At 31.5% G+C, this 22,804-nt stretch overlaps 1 protein-coding gene across 17 annotated transcripts in view; it reads right to left on the reverse strand.

Moving 5' to 3' along the window:
- LOC145259913 (rap guanine nucleotide exchange factor 6-like) overlaps nt 1–22,804 on the reverse strand; it is a 917,527-nt gene that overhangs the window by 67,917 nt on the left and 826,806 nt on the right. For 8 of the 17 annotated variants that reach the window (XM_080117853.1, XM_080117861.1, XM_080117851.1 and 5 more), the window contains 4 exons: nt 21,415–21,546; nt 17,973–18,072; nt 15,376–15,483; nt 9,080–9,178 (listed from right to left, as the gene is read on the reverse strand). In XM_080117853.1, coding sequence (XP_079973979.1) covers nt 9,080–9,178; nt 15,376–15,483; nt 17,973–18,072; nt 21,415–21,546 — 439 coding nt within the window. Of the gene's footprint in view, nt 1–4,376; nt 4,638–9,079; nt 9,179–15,375; nt 15,484–17,972; nt 18,073–21,414; nt 21,547–22,804 lie in introns of all 17 variants that reach the window. The other 9 variants (XR_013864228.1, XM_080117856.1, XM_080117855.1 and 6 more) reach the window with 2 other exon arrangements.

Genomic DNA, 22,804 nt, shown 5'->3' on the forward strand with positions numbered 1-22,804 from the left:
ATAAAAGACATTGAAAGAGTCAAGCAGATGAAACATTATGAATATAACAAACAACCACAATAAAGATAACTGAATTATGTAAATAATATTAAGAAAACCCATCTTATAGAAATACTGACACTGCTGCAATTTAAGGCAGTAAATTGTAAATACAAACTTGCAATTTTATATCAAATAATAAAAAGCTCATCTTTGCACAGAACTTCATTGTAATAATATTTATGAGAAAAAGAACAGAAACATATATGACAAGACCACCCAACCTCTAAAAATTTTCATTTTTTTTTTTTTTTTTTTTTTAAATTAAGGTCATCATTGATTAAGCACCAAATTCTCTGAAAATTCTGAAATCGATCTATTATCACTGACCAGTGTCTGGTAAACAGATCACAACAAATGGCCCAAGAGTGTTGCAGATTGGTAGCTAGTCCTTGGCTTGCAAGCCAACTGTGACTGAGCTTATATACAGTATCTGGTATTTCCAAAATTGGTCTGCCAGTATAATTATAGCCATATAAAACAATATTTTCACAATCTAAAAATAAAAACTTGAAAAAAGACATTTTTAGCAGGATGTTCAGTTTCCTAAGGAAGTAACTCTTTAACCCTTATCCTTGAGTGGCCTATCGGCCTTGATAAGTGGTGACGCCTATGTAAAATAAAAAAATAAATAAATAAATAAAAAAAAGTAAAATAATCCTTATACTTTATCTTTGGATCGATCTTTAATAAAAACAATCCTATTTCAGAATAACTAGCAGAATTTTACATTTATAAATTGGAAATTGAATTAATCTAAAAATCTGTAAATTTTATTTTTGTAATTTAAAATTAATCAGAGAATTTGGTATTCACTCGATATAATAATTTGCAAAAATATTTTTACAAAAGAAAAAAAAATGGATTTAAAATTTCTTTTTTTTTTTTAGTGAGGCGGCCATCCCATATTGTCTGCCAGAAAAACAACATCGAAATATCAATGCAGCATGCTTAAATTTAATTTTAAATTAAAACAAAAGTTTGCTACAGAATAATTTATCATGCAATTTTAGTTATTTTTTGTTTTTTTGTTTGTTTTTTAAACAATCTAAACAACAATTAGAGTAGAAAAAAAAAGAAGTCTCCCGGTTGAGTGGCTGAATTCTAGATATAAAAATCCATCATTTTCGAAACTTTTGAGATGAAGATTGAGAATTTGTATTATTTGGACTACTTTTCTAATCTAAGTTGTTCTATTCACAGCATCATTTTATCTAATTTAACCTCTGACTTTTAGGTGCATCTTTATAAACAAGGGAACTGGTTTAGTATTTTGAACTGAATTCTTTATTTAATCAAAGGAGGTAGATTTTCATTCAGTCAACCATAACTTAATAAAAGTGTTAATTTGTTATTTTTAGTAAACCTGTAGTGAGGAAGAAGTTGATGGTCCAATCCTTAATATATAATAACTAAGAATAACCTATTTATCTCCCCTTTTTTTAAGTATATAAGGAATCAGATTTATCTGTCCTTAGTCCTTTTTATTTGTAATTTCAGTAGGTCAATTGTTACTACAAGTGATAACTAACAATAAAATAATTAACATTTCTATCCGATTATGGTTGACAGAATGAAAACAATTTACCTCTATGTATTAAAGATTCAGTTTGGAATTCTGTACAAGTTCTCAAGTTAAAATATATATATATATATATATATATATATATATATATATATATATATATAAGCTTTAAGGAAATCTTAAAAATATTGTTTGACACAATTTTCAAACAACTTAAATTTTTAGCATATGGTTCATTATATACGTACATTTAGCATAAACTAATTTAAATCCAACACATAATATAAAAATAAAAAAAATTGGATATTTTTTAATATATATAAAATAAATGGAACAACCATAGTCAAAAGGTGACCCAAAGAATTCCTTTTCATTGGCGACTGCACCAAGAAATAGGGAAGGGTCCTACTCCTTTCTGAGGATTGCACCATTTATCCTTGATCCATATCTTATAATGTAGAGTGCTTTAGCAAGTAGAGTATTTTACCATTTTTATTTAGTTGTTGAAATGACTTCACCATTCTCCATTATGTTAAATAGGCCTGTCTGCCAAGATGGCAAATATAAATAAATGGTGTAAGATAAATGAAAAAAAGTCACTTTGCAACATGAAAAATAACATTCACCACCTACGGGGTGGAACTATAAAATTGTCGCCCTAAAAAAGACGACCTGATTCTATTTCCATTTGATGAAAACCAGTTTTATTTTATTGTTGCAGACCATCTATTAGTTGGCCAGTTGTGTAAAAATCCCAAGAGCGATAGGAGCCTTCTATCATGTCTGAAAGTGACAATGTTCAACAAATGAGATCAGAGATGCGCCACTGTACAACTCATGCTCTCTACAGATCCAAGTTATAACAATAGCACCATTGCCAGCACCCTCAAAATGCATCGCTGGATTGCCACGAATAACAGGAACCTGCCCAGGGTGATGAAAAAGTTTCTGGCGACGGTTATGGTCTTTGGTGTGATTTCAAGTGAAGGCCACATCATACCACTCCACATTTTCGAAGTCAGCTTTAAAGTCAACACCAAAGTGTACCTGGATGTGCTGAAGAGTGGTGATCTCCTGGTGCAATAAGGTGGCCGCTGGCAGACCCTGGGTGTGGCAGCAGGACTGAGCCAGTCCTCAAGTCCCTTTTCTTACTGCCCCCCTCCTCCCCAATCTAAACCTGCTGGACTACTTCGTTTGGTCATACATCAAGAACATCACCAACATGATCTCCCACAACACCAAAGTAAGCCTTATCGCCGCTATCCACTGAATATTTACCGAGCTCCCGCCGGAGCTTGTGGAAAAGGCATGCTCCCAGTTCTAGATCCGTATCAAGGCGGTGACTGAGGCTGAAGGCGGTTCTACTACATAAGTTACTTGAATTGATTTTTTCCATAAAAGTTTGAAATTAAGCTGCAGTGCAGTTTTCTTTATGGCAACAACTTTATCGTTCAACCCTTTAAAGCTTGTGGAAAAAAGTTCAGGAACACAAGTTATTTCCCTTGTTACATATTAAAACCATTTTTTTTTTATGAGCATAAAAATCATTGTGTCAGATATAAAAAAAAGTAAAAATATATTATGTTTTAATGGAATAAGTTGTTTTCAAATAGTGTCAACTGACATTTTTTGTTTTTTTTTAAGATTCCTAAAGTAAACGATTTTTTTTTATAATAGGAAAATAATTTAAAATCAGGTTTTCCAGATCATCCAAAAAAAGTGAATTTCACAATTTTTACAAAATCCATCACTTATCTTTTGATCGTAACAAGCACCTTAATTTTAAGTCGCACCCACAAGGAGTGTCTTAGTCAAAAATAGAGTGGAATGCTAAAAGAATTCATAAAAATTTTCATCAGAACTAAGAAGTTGAAAAAAAGATCACCTTCAAGAAATGATTTAATTAAATAAAAACACCTCTAAAACCTTAATTGCCTTTCAAATGATTTTGCAAGACTAATTTATTGTTAGTGTAAAAAGGGATGGGGAGTATAGGAGCAAAATATCAAACCCAACAAAACTGGCTTTGCAACACTGTAGAGCAAATGCTATGTAGCAATGGTATTCTCTAAGTGGATAGATCAAGTTTCAACAAGTTTTGAAGGTCAAATATGTCTATGTAGCGGAGAAAGTTGGGTATTGGTCAGTTGTGAGTATCGGCACCATAACTGGATTTCTAATTGACAATAATTTATGAGCAATTCAATTACTTTCAAAGATCATCTGATAAGAACACTAGATAAGCCTGATTTTTTAAACATTTGTGTAAATGCAAATATCTTCAAAACTACAAAGGTTGAGGTTATGAACATTGGTGTGTTGCTTGCTGCATTAGTTCTGGAATATGCTTTGGTTGAAAATGCCTCAAAATATTGAAGTTATTTTTAAAATATATAAAAATATTTTTTTTTAATTATTATTTTGTATAGATAAATATCTATAAAAGCTTCTGAAAATTGGTGCATCGATTGGTACTCTAACCTAAAATTTCTTTTTAACATAAAAAATGTTGAGGTTATTTGAAGATAAAAAAATTAAGCAATTTGTCACCGTTTCTTATTAGATAATCTAACTACTCGAAAATTGGTCTAAGTTGGAAATTTAGTTTTGCTGTCGTGCTCATCAACGAATAGACAACTTTCTCCAACACAAGGAGATATTTGATATTCAAAAGGTAATTGAAGATCAATCTACCCTAACGTGTAAGTGGGTCCAGCAAAAGCGGCAGTGGTCAAAGTAGAATGGGACAAGAAGGGGAGGGGTGTGTGAAATGAACGAATGAGACCGTGATGTATCTGTCACCTGATCTTACCCGTTAGACTAGAATTTCGGGTGAGGTGGCCCATACTGTTGACAGAAGAGCTTTCATGAGATAGGTGTACTGGAACAGATCTGGTCTGCCTCGGTGACGTAGGCCGCCTTGGAGACAGGGGGCTAGGAAGAGGAAGAGAAGGGGGATGGTGGTGGTGGTGGTTGTGGTGGTGGTGGTGGTGGTGGTGGTGTTTGGGATTGTGTGGACGGACTTTATTAGATAATGCCAGAAGTTTTCGTACAGCCTCAGGAGACTCGGAACCTGGGAAGAAGAGAAATTGAACATGCAATTTTCACAGAGGCTAGCAAGAGTGGTGGGCACCGTCAGGCTGGTTTGCCAGGCGGGACTGTCCAAACTGAGTCATAAATGCTACTATGGTGATGACTAGTAAAGCATATGAAAAATAGACAAATACAAAAATAAAAGATCAATCCAGTTTTTAACATGCATTGCCAGCGAGACAAAAAGATAAAACATTGCAGAGACAAAAAAAATAGCAATATATGGACAAAGAAAAATAAAATAGTTAAAAAATAGTGAATGAAAAGAAAAATCTATTAAATTGAAATAATAAAATGTCATTTTTAGATCAGATTTTTTTTTTATTTAAAAAAAAAAAAAAAATTTTTTTTTAACATTTTAATTTATAAATATAGAATTTAGTTTTAGCAGATTGCCTGTTTTTTGTTTTCTTACAACCCGCTTCTTTGTACACTGCAATTTTACTCCTTAAGATGTACTCAAAATTGGAACTCATTTTGTTTCTAGTGCTAACAATCAGGAATTCTCATACAATCTGCTTTTCCTATAAGACACAATTTTCAGCCAATTTTCTAAAGTAAAACGGAAAGCCACATATATGGGAACTAACTTTCTGCTAATACAGAATAAAATAATGATTATAAAACAATACTTTGGAAAGTTTTTTTTTTTTTTTTTTTACTTTTTTTTGTTTTTGTTTTTGATGGATTCTTTTTTTTTTTTCTAAATAGCAAATTTATAATCAAAAAAGAAAAAAACTGAATTTTTCCGATTAAAAATTAGTTTACAAACTTACTGCATCTGTGAATTTTGTTAAAAAGTTTAACATTTTTAAAAGTTTTTTACTATTATTTATCTTGTTATGATACAAAAAAGAACAAAATATTGTCTATTATTTTTTATAAGAAATTATAGGAATACAGATTGAGTTGAAACTATTGCTAAAGTGGAACTGTGAGGAAACAAATAGGGTTTGATGCAGAAATTGGAAATGGGGATATGTAAGGATATTTAAAATTTTGTTTTATAACATTTTACTGCATTTGTCTTGTGAAATATTATAACATTGAAACAAAATAAATAAAAATAGAATTTATCAAATATAAAAACCAAAAACAGAATTCACCAAAATTGGAAATGGAATTAAGTAAAATTTGAAACAAGAAATTTGATCACCAACATATGGTCAAAAACAAAAAATAAAGATACTTCTATTTTCCAGTATATTCACCTTATACAATATATATATATAACAAAGATAAATTACATATTTTTCATTTTACGTAAAAGAATTTTTTTGAAAAATATCTATTGGAAATAAAGTTTTTCAGTTACAATTAAAAATTTCATTTTTAATTGATTTAAAACTATTATTTTTTTAAAAACCATTGAAAAATAAAACATGTAGTTATTCTCATTAAGAGATTACTTAAAAAAAAAAAAAAAAAAAAAAGATCATTGGTTATAAATGCATAAGAGATGGGAAGTTTTGCAGTGGTTGGATTCAGATTTTTAAAACTCTAAAATTAGGAGTCGGATTCTTTGTTTTGGTCAACTCCCATAATGGTAGGAAGTCAGAGTCAAATGTCAGATTGAAGTATTTTTTATTAGTTATAATTTCTCAGAAAGAATTTGAAATATTTTCAGCAAATTTAAAAATAATATATAATATTTCCTAGAGATAAAAAAAAAAATCAGGAAATCTTCTATAAGAATAAAACCAATAAATAAAAGAGCAGCAATCTATTAGGTTGATGACAAAGTTTCGGCATTGTATTGAAATAAACAGATGATTTATTATGCAAGAATTTATTTCAAAACAACTTTTCTTAAAAAACATCTTCATTGTGAATTTGCCAGTAACCTTTAAGCTGGTTAAAAGTACCAATTCTTTTGCTGTGGATCAACAAAAGTTTTGACAGGCTTCAACTTGATCAAAATATTCAAATTGGTAACATTTCATAAATTGCTGTATTGATCAGAATAGAATGATAGAGGAACATCTGAACTATAGGGTGGATATGGCAGAACTTCAACACTGTCCAATTCTTCAATCTTGTTGCAGGCTTTTCTGGTAGTAGTCGAAAGATCACCAATTTGTCTCTTTCAATAAAAAAACTATCAAATATTTTTTTTTTTTTAACTCTTTATGACTTGGTTAAACTAATTTGTTCAGTCGTAAATAAATGAATATAATATCATAAATAAAGTGGGAATTGATTCAAACATGCCTAGTGGATATTACAGGGCTCTACATTGCGAGTGAAACAGTCGCATTTGCGAGTGACTTTTTAAAGTGGTGACTAGAAATAATGAAACGCTTATCTTTTGTCGATTTGTATTTCTTTCACTGACAATCTTCCAAAGCTCACTACAGAGTGAAAAATAGCTTTTTAATCCTTTTTTTTTTTTTTTTTAATAAAACGAAGTTAAATCATTTAAACAATAAAAGTTTAATAAAACAAGATACTCTTTTTGGTTTTTTAACGAAGGCTGTTTTTAAAAAAAAAACATCTAAAGAAATTAGAATGTGTGTACCTTCAAGTATCAACATAAAATTTGTTGTATATTAAGAATTACACTTATTAAAAGAAACCGAAAACTCTTTATGATGTACATACATATATGTCAAAGAATGAAGATGTCATATTCTAAAATTCATGTGGGTTTGCTAGTAACTTTTCTATTTGGCTAATAAATGAAAATATTTAGTTGTCAAAGGTCAACTAAAGATAAATGTGTCCATAGAGCTTTGCATTAGTTCAGAATCTGGACAGAGGTCATATACATCCAGATTGCAACTGTCCTTTGCTTACATTCAGTATGCTGCCATCAGTCTCAGAGAGTGGATGATTTCATTTGTTGTCAAACACTTTTTTAAGTACTTTTTCAAGTTTATGAAATGCAAAAATTCTCAGTGGTAGTTTAACTTTAGTTTAACTATTGAACTTCATAATTTTTCCAGTTTAAAGAAACTCGTAGTATCATTACCCTTTAAACTAACTAAAATTAGCAATAAATATTTTTTTAATCATCTACATCATAATTCAGGTCATAAAGGGTTAATCAAACTCTGAAATCCGAAAATCATGAATTCGATGGTTTTGATTTTTAAGAATAGTTTTTGAATAAATTTGTGATTAATAAATCATTCATTTTTATACATCACCTAAACTTTTGTCTCAACCTTGTATTTTATTTAAAACTGAAAACTTTACACATATAAGCAGATATGATCAATGAAATTCTTAACAGATAAACACCAATATAACTTATGGATGATTATTACATGCAAATAAGCAAGGATTGAGTTACGTGTCAATCGTTAATGATTTCTAATCAGTAGCAATCAAAACTATTCATAGTAAGAGAGAACTTGACCTACATCATGCTGCAGATGAGATAATAATCTGGATAATTAAGCTGACTTAATGAAAGAGTTTTGTGTTCCATTTAGGTTTTCAGATGTATTCAGACTCAAATTCAAAACAGCGTTTCTGCCAGGCTCAAGTTTCAAAACGGCATTTCTGCCAGGCTCAAGTTTCAAAACGGCATTTCTGCCAGGCTCAAGTTTCAAAACGGCATTTCTGCCAGGCTCAAGTTTCAAAACGGCATTTCTGCCAGGCTCAAGTTTCAAAACGGCATTTCTGCCAGGCTCAAGTTTCAAAACGGCATTTCTGCCAGGCTCAAGTTTCAAAACGGCATTTCTGCCAGGCTCAAGTTTCAAAACGGCATTTCTGCCAGGCTCAAGTTTCAAAACGGCATTTCTGCCAGGATCAAGTTTCAAAACGGCATTTCTGCCAGGATCAAGTTTCAAAACGGCATTTCTGCCAGGATCAAGTTTCAAAACAGTGTCTTCACCATGCTCAAGTTCCAAAAAGGCGTCCCTGCCACGCTCAAGCTCCAAAACGGTGTCTTCGCCATGCTCAAGTTCCAAAACAGTGTCTTCGCCAGGCACGAGTTGAAAACAGCGTCTTCATCAGGCTCAAGTGTTAAAACAGCATCTTGGTTAGGCTGTCATGCTTTAGTTTAAAATAGCAATTTTGTCAGTAAGTTGTGCTATAGTTTGATATAGTATTTGTATCGCTATATGCACAGATCAAATGGACACATTTGAGGCATCCCTATTCTTGTTAGTAAAGTTAGCGAACATTCATAAAAGACGAAGAACAATGCAAATTATGATAACTTGAATCCAGGTTTTAGGATCAGATGGCTATAATCATAGAAAGAGAGAAGATATGAGATCAGAAAACAGTACATTATTATTATTATTAATAGGAGATACTTACCACTAAAGACTAAAACTAATTTGAGGGAGGAGGAGGGGTATAGATTAACTTGTGCCAAAACAAATATGGAATCATCAAATGGTGCAATAGACAAGTACTGGGGGAGGGGTAGTAAGAGAGAAAGAGTAATCTAATTGTTGAGTCACTTACTTCTATCACCTTTTGTATCCTTTATAATGGGGTGAATTCCTGGGAGGAAAAGTACAGATCCTAGAAAGCCAGAGGGCCGGTGGAGATTGAGTTGGGAACCTGAATTTGTAAGGATTGTGATAAAAACAGGTGGCAAATTCCTGACATTGTTGCGCAAACCACAAACACTTAGTCTGCAATGCCATATTCACGTTGGTTTAATAAGGATTGGAATTACTTTACACCTGAAATTCACATTCATTTATTTTCCTCAGTCCAAAACTTCAACCTAGTAAAATATTTTTTTTTTTTTTAAACTTATATTTGGAAATCTATATTGTTTTTTTATTTAGTCCCAACCAAAGTTCACAATTACAAAGTGAAAAAATCTATATAATAATATTTTTCGGGATTTCATGTTAGTATGTACGTTACCATTTTTCACATATATTTTTTAAAAAATTAGATTGATCAGCAAAGATGGCGATTGACAATCTGATGGTGATGATGTTGCAAATAATTCCAAATGATGATGTTGCAAATAATTCTAACTTAATCCATTTTAAAATGAATTGCTCCAAAATTAAATTATGTCATCCCATCAACAAAAAGGACATAAATGATTGAATATTTAGCTGACAATTATTTTTAAAGAAGAGTCATTGTTTCTTAATAGTATTGATCTTGACAAACCTTATTTCAAGAAGAATATTATTATTAATAGTAAATTATATAGACTGATGTAAAAATCACTATGGAATTTTCATGGGATCATACTATTTTTTTTTTTAACTGCAAACGTTTCAAATGAATAAAACAGAAAATATACTCAAACTCCAACTAAAGATCTTCATGAATTACAATCTAATTTAGGAATCATTTGTTAAATTTAAACTCCTAGCCAATCAAATAACTAATTTTTCACAAAAGCCTGCATACCATTTATTTGTTTATTCAAATCAGATGATTTCATAATTTTGATTAGTCAACAAGTCATCACAAATAGTATGCAAATTAGCTAGAAATGTTAACCAACTTGACAAATTAAGAAAAACCTTGATATAGAAATAGTAATTAAGAGGGGGGGAGGCGTCAGAAATTTTGGGCAGATAAATTATCAATATATATTCACATCCAAAAGAACACAAACTATAATTCATTGAAAATAAAAGTAGTTAAAAACTGCACAAAACATTACCTTAAAATAAGAAATTTTTTCATCTAAAAATGAAACTAATTTAAGGATTTTATAAAGCAAATTCTATAAATAAATATAAAAATGGATCATTATAAAAAATACAAAATCTGCAAAAACCATAAAAATTAATACCATGTTTGAATAATTATATAAAAAGTGGTGCAATGAACGAATATAATAGAAATCATACTGTATTTGAATTATGATAAAAAAAGTAATATTCCTATACAAAAACAGTGATAAAACAATTGCAAAAAATAAAGATGAACCCAGTTACAAATAAAAACCAAATAAAAAAACATAAACCTAATATTCATATTTATCTTCAACGAGAAAAACGAATTTCATCCATGAAAGTGATGACAACAAAATTTCAGCTGCAGCTTAACCAAGTTACATTTCTTTTAAAGGTCAAGGTTAAATGCAAAGTTAAAGACAAGGTTATGTGGGACCAACTGAAAAAAAGTTGGTATACTTGAACCGCTATCCAAAAGATACTAATTGAACCACAGTTTCATCAACACTATCCAAAATCCTATTTCTTTTTAATATAGTTGAACCCCAATTTATTTTTATGTTATATCTTAACCTTGATGTTTTTATATTATATTTAAACAAGAACCAATATATCAAATTATGCATCATTAGTAAAATTTCTCTTTAGTAACCAAATGTTAATGGACTGTATTTCAATAAGATTCAATCGTTCTATTTATTTTTCATGGCACACCAACTCCTTCTGGTGTATTTCCGCATTTTAAACAAATTGGAGTCTCTTCACCAGATATAGTTTTAACACATAACTGATTTACTGATACGTATGTATGTGTGTGTATATAAGTATATTTAGGCAGCATTTTTTCTTTTATGTAGTGTTCATTAAATAGCACAGACAACTCCTGCTTATTTTTCTTGTAATCCTCCTTTTCTCTTTGTTGGACCATTTTCCGAACATTTTTTTCGAGTGAAAAAAGAAATTTCCCGTAATCGCGAACGTTTTCGATCTCCATTGGTCATCCTCAGGAGAGTAGTAAAAAATAAAAACTGAAATTGAAAAATGAAAAGACAATTAAAATTGCTTAAAATCACTAAATTACTCAAAAGTACTTGAGCGTGCCCTCCGTTTCACTTTGAGTCTTTGAGGCATTGTTAACCCACATTAATAAACCAATGATTAACAAAACTCAAAATGAAATGGAGGGCACACTCAAGTGCTTTTGAGTAATTTAGTGATTTTAAACGATTTTAATCGTCTTTTAATTGTCTTTTCATTTTTTATTTTTTACTACTTGCCAATGGAGGTTGAAAACGTTCGCGATTACGGGAAATTTCTTTTTACACTCGAAAAAAAAAAACCTTCAGAAAATGGCCCGACAAAGAAAAGGAGGATTACAAGAAAAATAAGCAAGAGTTGTCTGTGCTATTTAATGAAACGTGCACATTATATATATATATTAGTCATCCACATACAGTAGTGTTTCGTTGTATCAACTCCTCAATGTGGCTTTCTCTAGCAACTATACAATAGTACAAATAATCATAGCTACCAATGCTTCCACAATTTTTTTTCCTCCAAAAACACAGTATTTACGTTATTGTTCAAGTTCATATTCGCGTTACAGGTTGAGTCAGTATATATGTAATCAAATAAGTCCAAAAGTTCAGAAAAGGCCCTATGCAGATTGATCAATGTTTCAACGTTACCCGTCTTATCAGGGGTTCAATATATCAAATCTTGCTCAGATTTCAACAAAAGTTCTTATTCAAAAGTTTGCATCATAAATACTTTGTGTGGGTATTAGTTTGTTGAATATGTAGAAAGTATATGTTGTCACCAAGTATTGCACCAAGACTGGCATATTAGATCCTTTGGATGCTGTGTAGTTGTTTGTCATTGTTTTCCTTAAGCTTTTGCTCTTAATACTTTTCAAGTAGAAGTGTGATTCTTCAGGTGACAATGCTTGTAGCAAAATGAAAGCCATCATTATGAAAGAGAAATCAAACATTGTGAAATGACTTAAGATTCTTATTTCGATGTATTCGATCTTCTATCAAAAACATTGGGTTACAACATCATTAGAAACCTCTTTGATATCTACATATAAAATAAAGGCATTTGTATGTTTATCTGTACGTGTACCCAGCTAAACTCTAAAATTTAAATAGACCAAAACAAAAATTAATTTTCTTCCTGAAAGCTTTTGTTTAAAAATTATATAAATTATGTATGAACAAAGATCTTTAGAAATAAATATATGTTTTAATAACATTAGAAATAAATATAATATAGCAACAGCATTTAGACATTTCAAAAGTTACAACTGAGCCTCCTATCTCAACTGTTCTACATCTACTAATCCAAATAGTCTCACCAATTCTTTCAATGTAATCAAACCAACAAAATCTCCATATACTGTCCAGATTTAATCTCCCTGTGCTTTTCAGGTCTAAGCCTGTTTTTGAGACTCACATTATTGACAGTTTGCTTCTCATTATTTCTCTTAATGTAACACACATCCTCTGTGACAAGAATATGCCAAAGCACTGAAGAACAATATGTGGATGCTTTCACTGGACACCTCTTGAGGTAAAAGAATGCACTCGTCCAAGAGCGATATAAGGACAACACTTTAGTCATTCATCAATGCCTCTATAGGTCGCTCTTAGTCTGTGTCAACGTTATCATTCAAATACATATTGGCATTACTGGTCGAGTCCATGTAGACGTTATAGCTTGAGTTAGTATCGCCGCAGCAGTTGAATTGCATTTTATATTGTTTTTTTTTTGTTTTTTTTTTGTGTTATTTTTTTTTACACATTCTCTACCCTCAGTGGCAAGGTTTCACGCGTGAAAGGGGGTGGATAGTGAGGTGAGAAAAAGAGGGGGGAAGGGGGCGAGGAGTAAGTGAGAGAGAGGGGGGACGAGGAGTAAGAGAGAGGGGGCGAGGAGTAAGAGAGGGGGGGGCGAGGAGTAAGAGAGGGGGGGGCGAGGAGTAAGAGAGGGGGCGAGGAGTGAGAGAGAGAGGGTGACGAGGAGTGAGAGAGAAAGAGGGGGACGAGGAGTGAGAGAGAAAGAGGGGGACGAGGAGTGAGAGAGAAAGAGGGGGACGAGGAGTGAGAGAGAGAGAGAGGGGGACGAGGAGTGAGAGAGAGAGAGGGGGACGAGGAGTGAGAGAGAGAGAGGGGGACGAGGAGTGAGAGAGAGAGAGGGGGACGAGGAGTGAGAGAGAGAGAGGGGGACGAGGAGTGAGAGAGAGAGAGAGAGAGAGGGGGACGAGGAGTGAGAGAGAGAGAGAGGGGGACGAGGAGTGAGAGAGAGAGGGGGACGAGGAGTGAGAGAGAGAGGGGGGACGAGGAGTGAGAGAGAGAGGGGGGACGAGAAGTGAGAGAGAGAGGGGGGACGAGAAGTGAGAGAGAGAGGGGGGACGAGGAGTAAGAGAGAGAGGGGGGACGAGGAGTAAGAGAGAGAGGGGGGCGAGGAGTAAGAGAGAGAGGGGGGCGAGGAGTAAGAGAGAGAGGGGGGCGAGGAGTAAGAGAGGGGGGGAAGTAAGAGAGAGGGGGGGGAAGTAAGAGAGAGAGGGGGGACGAGGAGTAAGAGAGAGGGGGGACGAGGAGTAAGAGAGAGAGGGGGGGACGCGGAGTAAGCGAGAGAGGGGGGGACGCGGAGTAAGCGAGAGAGGGGGGGACGCGGAGTAAGCGAGAGAGGGGGGGACGCGGAGTAAGAGAGGGGGGGCGAGGAGTAAGAGAGAGAGAGAGAGAGCGGGGGGGAGTAAGAGAGAGAGAGAGAGAGAGAGAGAGAGAGAGAGAGAGAGCGGGGAAGATAGGAGGTAAGAGAGAGCGGGGGGGGGGGGAGTAAGAGGGGGGAGTAAGAGAGTGGGGGGGGTAAGAGAGAGGGGTGGAGTAAGAGAGAGAGAGAGGGGTGGAGTAAGAGAGAGAGAGAGGGGTGGAGTAAGAGAGAGAGAGAGGGGGGTGGAGTAAGAGAGAGAGAGAGGGGGGTGGAGTAAGAGAGAGAGAGAGGGGTGGAGTAAGAGAGAGAGAGAGGGGGGTGGAGTAAGAGAGAGAGAGAGGGGTGGAGTAAGAGAGAGAGAGGGGTGGAGTAAGAGAGAGAGAGGGGTGGAGTAAGAGAGAGAGAGGGGTGGAGTAAGAGAGAGAGAGGGGTGGAGTAAGAGAGAGAGAGGGGTGGAGTAAGAGAGAGAGAGGGGGGTGGAGTAAGAGAGAGAGAGGGGGGTGGAGTAAGAGAGAGAGAGGGGTGGAGTAAGAGAGAGAGAGAGGGGTGGAGTAAGAGAGAGAGGGGTGGAGTAAGAGAGAGAGGGGTGGAGTAAGAGAGAGAGGGGTGGAGTAAGAGAGAGAGGGGAAAGAATAAGGGAGAGAGGGGAAAGAATAAGGGAGAGAGGGGAAAGAATAAGGGAGAGAGGGGAAGGAATAAGAGAGAGAGGGGAAGGAATAAGAGAGAGTGGGGAAGGAATAAGAGAGAGTGGGGAGAATGGATAAGAGAAGGTTAGAGGTAAGAGAGAAAATCAAAAAAAGACTAATTTATGAATTTGTCTATTTTTTTATATTTAACTGGATTAGCAAACTTCCCTTTCCTTGTAATCAATAATTTGATCCTAGCTCAAAGGTTGATCAGATAACATTTTTCTAGTATTTTAAGAAATTTTATCTAAAAGTACCAGAAATTTTTCTAAATTATTTCCATTTTTGTTTACTTTTAAAATGCTGAAATGATGTTGCTATTTGCTTACTTTGTTAATGATGTTTCAAATACTAATGCATTAACAGCATTAAACCCTAGTTTTTTTTGTTTTGATTTTTAAGATTTTAATTTGAAAGTTTTTTTTTCTAATCTCATTTCAATAAAACTGGCAATGCGTCATCAACACAAATGATATAGCAAAAACGAACAACAAACATTCAACAGAAATAAGCAACAAAATATAACAACATAGAAAGAAAATTTTTAAATACTACACAAACATTCTTCGATAACAAAACAGTAAAATAATTCAATACAAATATTGAGAAAAGAGAAAAATTCAAGTAGCAAAAAATATCAATAACAAAAAGGGGGGAGGGTGGCAAGCAAATAATAGAAATTGTTTTTTTAATTGAGGTTACATACCAAACTTAGGCCCAACTGGATATAAACGTTTTTCATCATTTGTGTTGACTGCAGTTCCCATAGGCCCGGAGATATTCAAAGCCGGTGACGTGTCTCTTCGACGAGTAGCTAAAATCGTGCATAAGAATAGAAACATTAACATGACTTGCAAATAAAAAGGTCAAACATTGTATCAGGATTTGAAGAAATAATAAAATTAAAAATAAATTAGATCTTTCTTAAAACAATTTTATTCTATTGATATATGTTTCAATGTTATGTTTTTCATTCCTCCTCTTTATTTCCTTCCCACTCACCACCTCTAAATTCTTCCTCTCTTTGCCCACTCTTATTAAATACAAAGCAGTAGGGTTTTTTTTTTTTAATCAATCCTGAGTCAAATGGTATATCGCAACTAACTCTTATTTGAAAAAACTATTGGATTAAAATAAATTTATAAGATTTAGCTAAATTTTTGGTTGCTGCTTTTATTCTTTTAACTTTATACTATGGGTCTTAAATTTTTATAAGAATGTTTCTGTGAAGTCAACTTGCTATAGATATATTTTTATACTACTCCTAAACTCTATTCACGTATTGGTACTGTTGAAATAAATACTGAAATATATATACACGATATATGATATCACCTTATATCATATACATATATAAATGAAATACATTTGTATATACGCACACCTGTTTGTTATAAGTTACTATTTTCTTTTGTTTGTAACTTTATATTGGAAGAAAATGACATAACTTTTGCCAGATACTATGTATGTACACATGGAATTAAATTCTTTTTTAGAATTCATTTTTTTTTTTTTTTCTTTACATATCACTTAAATATAGTTAAAATTATGACCGAAATAGTATTGAAATGAATTTTTTTAAAAATCTAATAAAATACAGAACAAAATTTATTACTCAAATTTTTCTTATGAATGAAAATATTGTTTAACAAAAAAATATCTGAATGAATATAGTCTTTAAAAAAAAAATGATTAAAGATGAGCAAATGTTTTTCAATCAATTAAATGAGATTGGTTTAATGGAGAGGAATCCTTATTAAAAATTTTGTGAGAAAATGTTTGGAACACAAAATGATTTTTAAAAAATGAAGCCATGAAAATGAAACAAAAAATTCTACATTCAAGATCCAAATAAAAAGTAAAACTTCCTTTAATTCCACATTGAAAATAAACCCCTTCTAACTACTAAAATGCATAGAAACTAAAACAGCATAAAAGCATCTCTCTGAACATCATGGATCATAGCATTGTTTCTCTGAAAAAATTGTAGATCCTTACCTCATTGGTCAATAATAAATGAAAATGGAAAATAAGTAAAACTAAGTGAAATGTGACCAAGAGAAATAAAAAAAAAAAAAATTTTTTTTAACAATTCTATAGAAAAAAAATGTAACAAAAAAAAAAATGGTATCAATAATATAGCAGCAGTAATATTAAACAGTAAGTGTTTAACAATAAACAAAGACGCGCACATGGAAATACTAGCTGTGCCTACAATCCCTACAGATCTCATCTATTTTATAACAGGTTTTAAGACTAAGAGAGAATCAACTCCATATTTATTAAAAATGTTCAAAAAATAAAAAAAAATCGTGTTTTATTAAAAATAATTTGATATAATTTTACTACAAATTTAAACAGATGGAGACAAAAAGTGAGTTACTACAATTAAACAAAAAGCGATGCCCATAAATCATATTGATATTAAAAAAAAAAAAAAAAATGCCATTACTTTTTATTTATCTCATTTCTATGGTGGGAAGATTAGACACAAAGTCAGGAAAGAAAGAAATTTGTTTGAAGTAGCTGAGTGATCTTGCTTTCACTAATAATCTCATGTCACCTTACTATATGAGTGTTTGTGGTCGAAACTAACATATCTTAAACATGAGGCTTACAGCATATCTTTCCACATCTTCAAACTGACCTACCAGTCAGTATTTATGACTTAATCAACAAATATTCTTGTGAAAATGAACCCAAATGTACTCAGATTCATTACATCAGAAATATGAGTACATAAGTTTTTTTATTTTTTTTTAAGTTTAAAAAAAATAAAAAATTAAAAAAAAAAAAAAATCAGTATATAGTGCACAAAACAATATTTAACAAGTGGGGAATAAATGACTGGTATACATCTGTCTGTACATATTAATAATAAGAATGTTAAAATGCATGAAGACCAATTTGAAAGGAAAAGAAACATGAAACAGCATTTTTACCTGCTAAGGAATAGAGAGAAAGATCCAGGAAACTAATTCTATTTTTGAGGTGCACAACACCAGAGTTATTGAAGTCCAGTTATTCACCCACATCAGAAACTGCAATTACCAACAGTTTGAAAGGGGAGTAACCTCTTACATGTTCAGTGAGAGAAAGACAGTTCAGAGTGGCCTTAGATGGTGAGAATAAGACAAGTTAAAGAACAACTCGGTAAAAATAAATCCTCAGATCAAGTCGTGGCCAATACCTTTGGCCATTGTAGTTATAGAAGATTTGAAGGAATGAACTGCCCCAAATAAGCCTATCAATTGAATAGAAACTTCTTCAGTAAACGGATGACATGAGAGATGGATCACTTACGAGGTGGTTCGCACTGAAGTGAAAGTTCTTGCAGCTTATCTTCATCTGTTATCACCGGCATTTTTGTCAAGTATGATTTGACACGTTTGATCATCTGAGACTGAAAGAACAAATGTTTTAAACTTTAAAAGTAAATTTTAAAAATTTAAAAATAAATTTTAAAAATTTAAAAATAAATTTTAAAAATTTAAAAATAAATTTTAAAAATTTAAAAATAAATTTAAAAAATTTAAAAATAAATTTAAAAAATTTAAAAATAAATTTTAAAAATTTAAAAATAAATTAAAAATTTAAAAATAAATTAAAAATTTAAAAATAAATTAAAAATTTAAAAATTATAGAACAGCATGATAAAAAAAAAATGAAGTTAGCATTTTATTGACAAGAAACACAAATTAGTTTTTAATTAAAGAATTCAAACAATTGGTGGTTCTATTCTTGTATTTAAGGAGCATACATGGATATTGAATATAAGTATAATGCATTTTGAATTAAGTATACAATATGCACAACTTAGGTAAGCTACATCTTTGTCTGACATGCTAAAAAAGAGCATAGAACCCAAACAACATCAACACATACACAAACACCAGCCAAAAATATCAAAGAGCCTTCCAAAGCACACAGACATCAACATAAACTTAAACTCTAGAGTTAATTTGAAATTATCTCATATTAATTGATTAATTGCAGAAACATTGGAAGAAAAACATGTAACACACACACAAGCACAATAGGTCGCCCGGCATTGCTTGGTTGTAAAATACACTTAAATATGATAATAAATGATATTTATTGTTATCTATTCAATTCTCTATTGATTATTATATTGTACCCAATATATAGTAATGACTTCAAATGTTTAAACAAAAAAAAAAAAAAGATTTATAATCAGCTAGAATAAAAGCCAAAATATTTATCACTCTAGTCTAAGCCGTTATCATTTGAGCCAGCGAAAGATGGTTAAAAAAAATGGTAAAAATTAAGTGACTTTAAACTATGTATTTGCAGAAATAACAGGCTTAGTTGACTTACTTTTAACAAGTCCAATATTTTTTTTTTTTACCAATTTTGATCCCTTAGCGGCTATTTTTACTGGCTAAAAAATAATTAAATTTGTTCCATAGCTCCAAATTCCCTATATATCAAGTTTCAATTTTGTGAACCAAAAATTGACAGAGTAATTTGGTAGAGACCGTTCTGCACGCACACACACACACACACACTGTGCAAGAACTTTTCCATCCTAAATGTTATGTAATTATGCACAATGCAAAGATATGCATAAATAGAGCAAAGCGTAATAGTTCAATAAAGTCAATCATCCAATAAGAAACCATAAAAAAATTAATGAATGTTCGTTTTTCAAGAGGAATGTGCAAATTAACCTTTATGAAGTAGCTCAGATAACCATGACTATTAAGTTTGTCTTAATAATTTTTAAATAGAAAAAGTAGGCTTTTGATATCAATGTGATAAAAAAAAAACTTTATAAGTGTATAGATGTACACACACACACACATAATTAGGTGTCCCTACCGGCATTGTCCAGTAAAATATTTACTTAAAAAAAAAAAAAAAAAAAGAATTTTTTTTAATCTTTGTTTTCTTTTATTGTTCCAATTACAGGAAAATAACTGTGACAAATACAAAGTTATGTCACTTTTTGAAAAAATGGTGGCCATTTGAAATTCTGACTAAGTATTTTCTGGGAGGAATTATATCAAATTACTCCATATTCTTCAACAACATGGTAAGATGATTCACAAGAAAAACTGGCAATCAAATAATGATTGCATAGGAAAAAAGCCATTGATTACAAAGAAAGAATAAAGAGATCAGCTTTACTTTATATATTATATCCATACACACAAAATTAATTATTTATACCTCAAAATAACGTAGTAGTAGATCATGATCATCTTATAATGCTTTATATAATTTTTAGGAAATTATAGTTAATGCAAAGTTATTAATAAAAACAAAGCAAAAAAAATTAGTAATACTTAATTATGAGAAAACCGTCATTAAAGGTGTTTTTATATGTTTGTCTTCATAATATTGACAGCTTTTATAATTTTAGTTACTTGGTAAAAAAACAGTTGTATTGAACTATTCTTTAAGTCTTACACACTACAGAATTATGATATATTTGGTCTTTAGCTTGTAAAAGTAGCTGCTAAGAGGTCAAAATTTAAAAAATTGGAACTTGGCAGGCTAAGTCGACTAAACATGTTATTTCTATATATGTGCAAATCTACACTTATATCTTTAACAACATTATTTTTTTAAAGTATTTTTATGCTTATAATTAGACAATAACAAATAAGGCTGGACAGCTACAGGTTTTGATTTCGATTCTAGCCGCTGGCACAGAGTCATTTTTATTTTTTTACTTTTGAAATCACTACTATATATTGGGTACAATATAATAATAGGTTCTATGAAATAAATACAAAATCTGCACAAGTTAAAATATTATATTAAATTGTATTTTTCAACTGGGCAATCCCGGGCAGCCTGCTAGTAATTCACCCTAGACACAGCATTTTGCCACCGAGATGTAAGGATCTACTGTGAATTAGGGGCCTGAATTGTAAGAGGTATCTTATGTGAGGAGTTGTGTAGCAAGAGGTTAGTTTACATTATATTTAATTTTCTTCACTTTAGTACAATCACTAAAACAAGGAGTAGAGAGGGAGTTCCAAAGGCTAGCAGCAGGAGGAAAGAAGCTAATAGCATAAATACATTCTTGAAAATGCCTTTAAGAAGTACTTTAGAATAACCTACTAATCCATATGTGTTGACACAAGAGAACAACCAATCATAAGCAGAAGTTCTGTTCTTAATGATATGATGAAGCACTCTCTCTCTCATATAGTTTATAATATACATTCGCTTGAATTATTTTGATTTGCATTGCATTTTTCAAGCGAATGTATATTATAAACTATATGATAAAATAAAGTCAGATAATTGTAAACAAAGATAATCATATTGACACACTGGTTCTCATTAAATCACTAAACTTAAGCAATGTCGAGCCTGGTCAGTGCCAGATTGGTAATCATTTAAGAATATCAGGCACTGAAAGTGGGACCTCAAATCTTCTCTGCAAGAACTCCAATAACCTAATGTCATTCTCCCCCCAACTGGGATACACATGCAACTGAGAAGCGCTTGTGAATTTTATAATCCTATGACACTTTCTATTTTGGAAGAAGCCAGTTCAATTGCCTAGGATGAATGCAAAAAAACAAAGATGAAAGATGAAAGATAAACAAAGTTAGTACATTACTCATAGATTTTCCCTTTTGTTTTTAAGGAAAAATAGGAAATTCCAAACAGTAGTGACTTAAAAATCAAAACATTTCCTAGACATATTTTGATTTCAGAAACATTTTTAAAAAATTATTTCAAAACGTAAAAAACTTTAGCTTACCTCTTCATACATTTTCTTAATATTTGGTATTGCCGAACCTCTCCTGTTCTTTGTTCGTTTCAGAGTCGCCACACCTGACACAGTATGACTGCCATATACACTATGAGCATTTAGATACATATTGCTTACATCCTGCAAGCAAATACAAAAATACATTTTTAAAAAAGTGACATTCATAAAAACTAAAAATATTTTCACAAACTAAGCTTATTAAATGCAGTAAACACCATTAATTAACGAGAACTTTGATGTATTATTCTCTCCAACCTATAACTCTGTATTCAAATTTTTATTTTTTATATTTTTTAGTTTTAAAATTATCAAGAAAAGGGTACTTATTTTGTAAAAAATGACAGGAGATGTTACATATTTTGAAATATCAATCCACCATTGAATTAAAAAAAAAAAAAAAAAAGGCATTATTTTTCCAAAAAATAAAAAATAACATTTATTTATGTTCGAACTAACTATACATTCCATCTTTGTGCAAGGGAAATAACTCCTTGAATGAGTTATCTCCCATAGTTTATTTGACATAAAGAGATCAAAATTAACTCTCGAATAATATTCTTTTTGTCCTGAATTTTAGTTTTATATAGATAGATGAATATCTCTACATGATAGGCTATATATAAATGACTTTCTTTTCAAAATTTTTATATATGCAATACACTTAAAGGGATTTGGGAAGAATGTTGTAAACCAGGGAATTTTTATTTTATTTTGTTGCATGCATTTCTTGTAACCTTTTGTGAATTTATTTGATTATATATTTTTTTTAATTAAAAGAAAGTTTGGGTGGTTGCCTAAATTGGTGGTCTTTTAAACAAATGCATTTTGAGTGAAAATATTATGCTTACATGTCATATAAAAATTAGTATAAATTATCAAAAATGATCCCGTAGAAAAATAATTACAAGTAAAAATAGAATTTATTGAATTATCGAGTTTTACTGTATGTTTTAATGATGAGTTGTGCAACCAATTCAACACGACAAACAAGGAATATAACTCTTGACTTAAATAATTATTTAAATAACTATTTTTAAACACACAATTTATGAACATTAATTGTGGTTGATTTTTCTAACTAAAAATACACCTAGCATATCTTCTGGATCATTTTGTAGTAATTTTTGGAATTTATACAGATTTCAACATGACACATAATTACATAAGTGTTTTCATATGCTGGTTTAAAAAAAAAAAAAAAAAATCACTAACCTACACAAGCATCAAAGTTTGTTATACATCAAATCAGAATAGTTTTATGAAAAATCAATTTTTAACTTAGAATCAAAGTAAAAATGTTTTAAAGTAAAAAAAAAAAAAAAAAAAAAATGATACCAAATTAAAATATATTAAAAGTTTGAGGATTGAAGAAAATCCG

This window comes from Euprymna scolopes, chromosome 35 (genome assembly GCF_053919585.1).
Source record: "Euprymna scolopes isolate OS-2025 chromosome 35, ASM5391958v1, whole genome shotgun sequence".
Classification (NCBI taxonomy): domain Eukaryota; kingdom Metazoa; phylum Mollusca; class Cephalopoda; order Sepiida; family Sepiolidae; genus Euprymna; species Euprymna scolopes.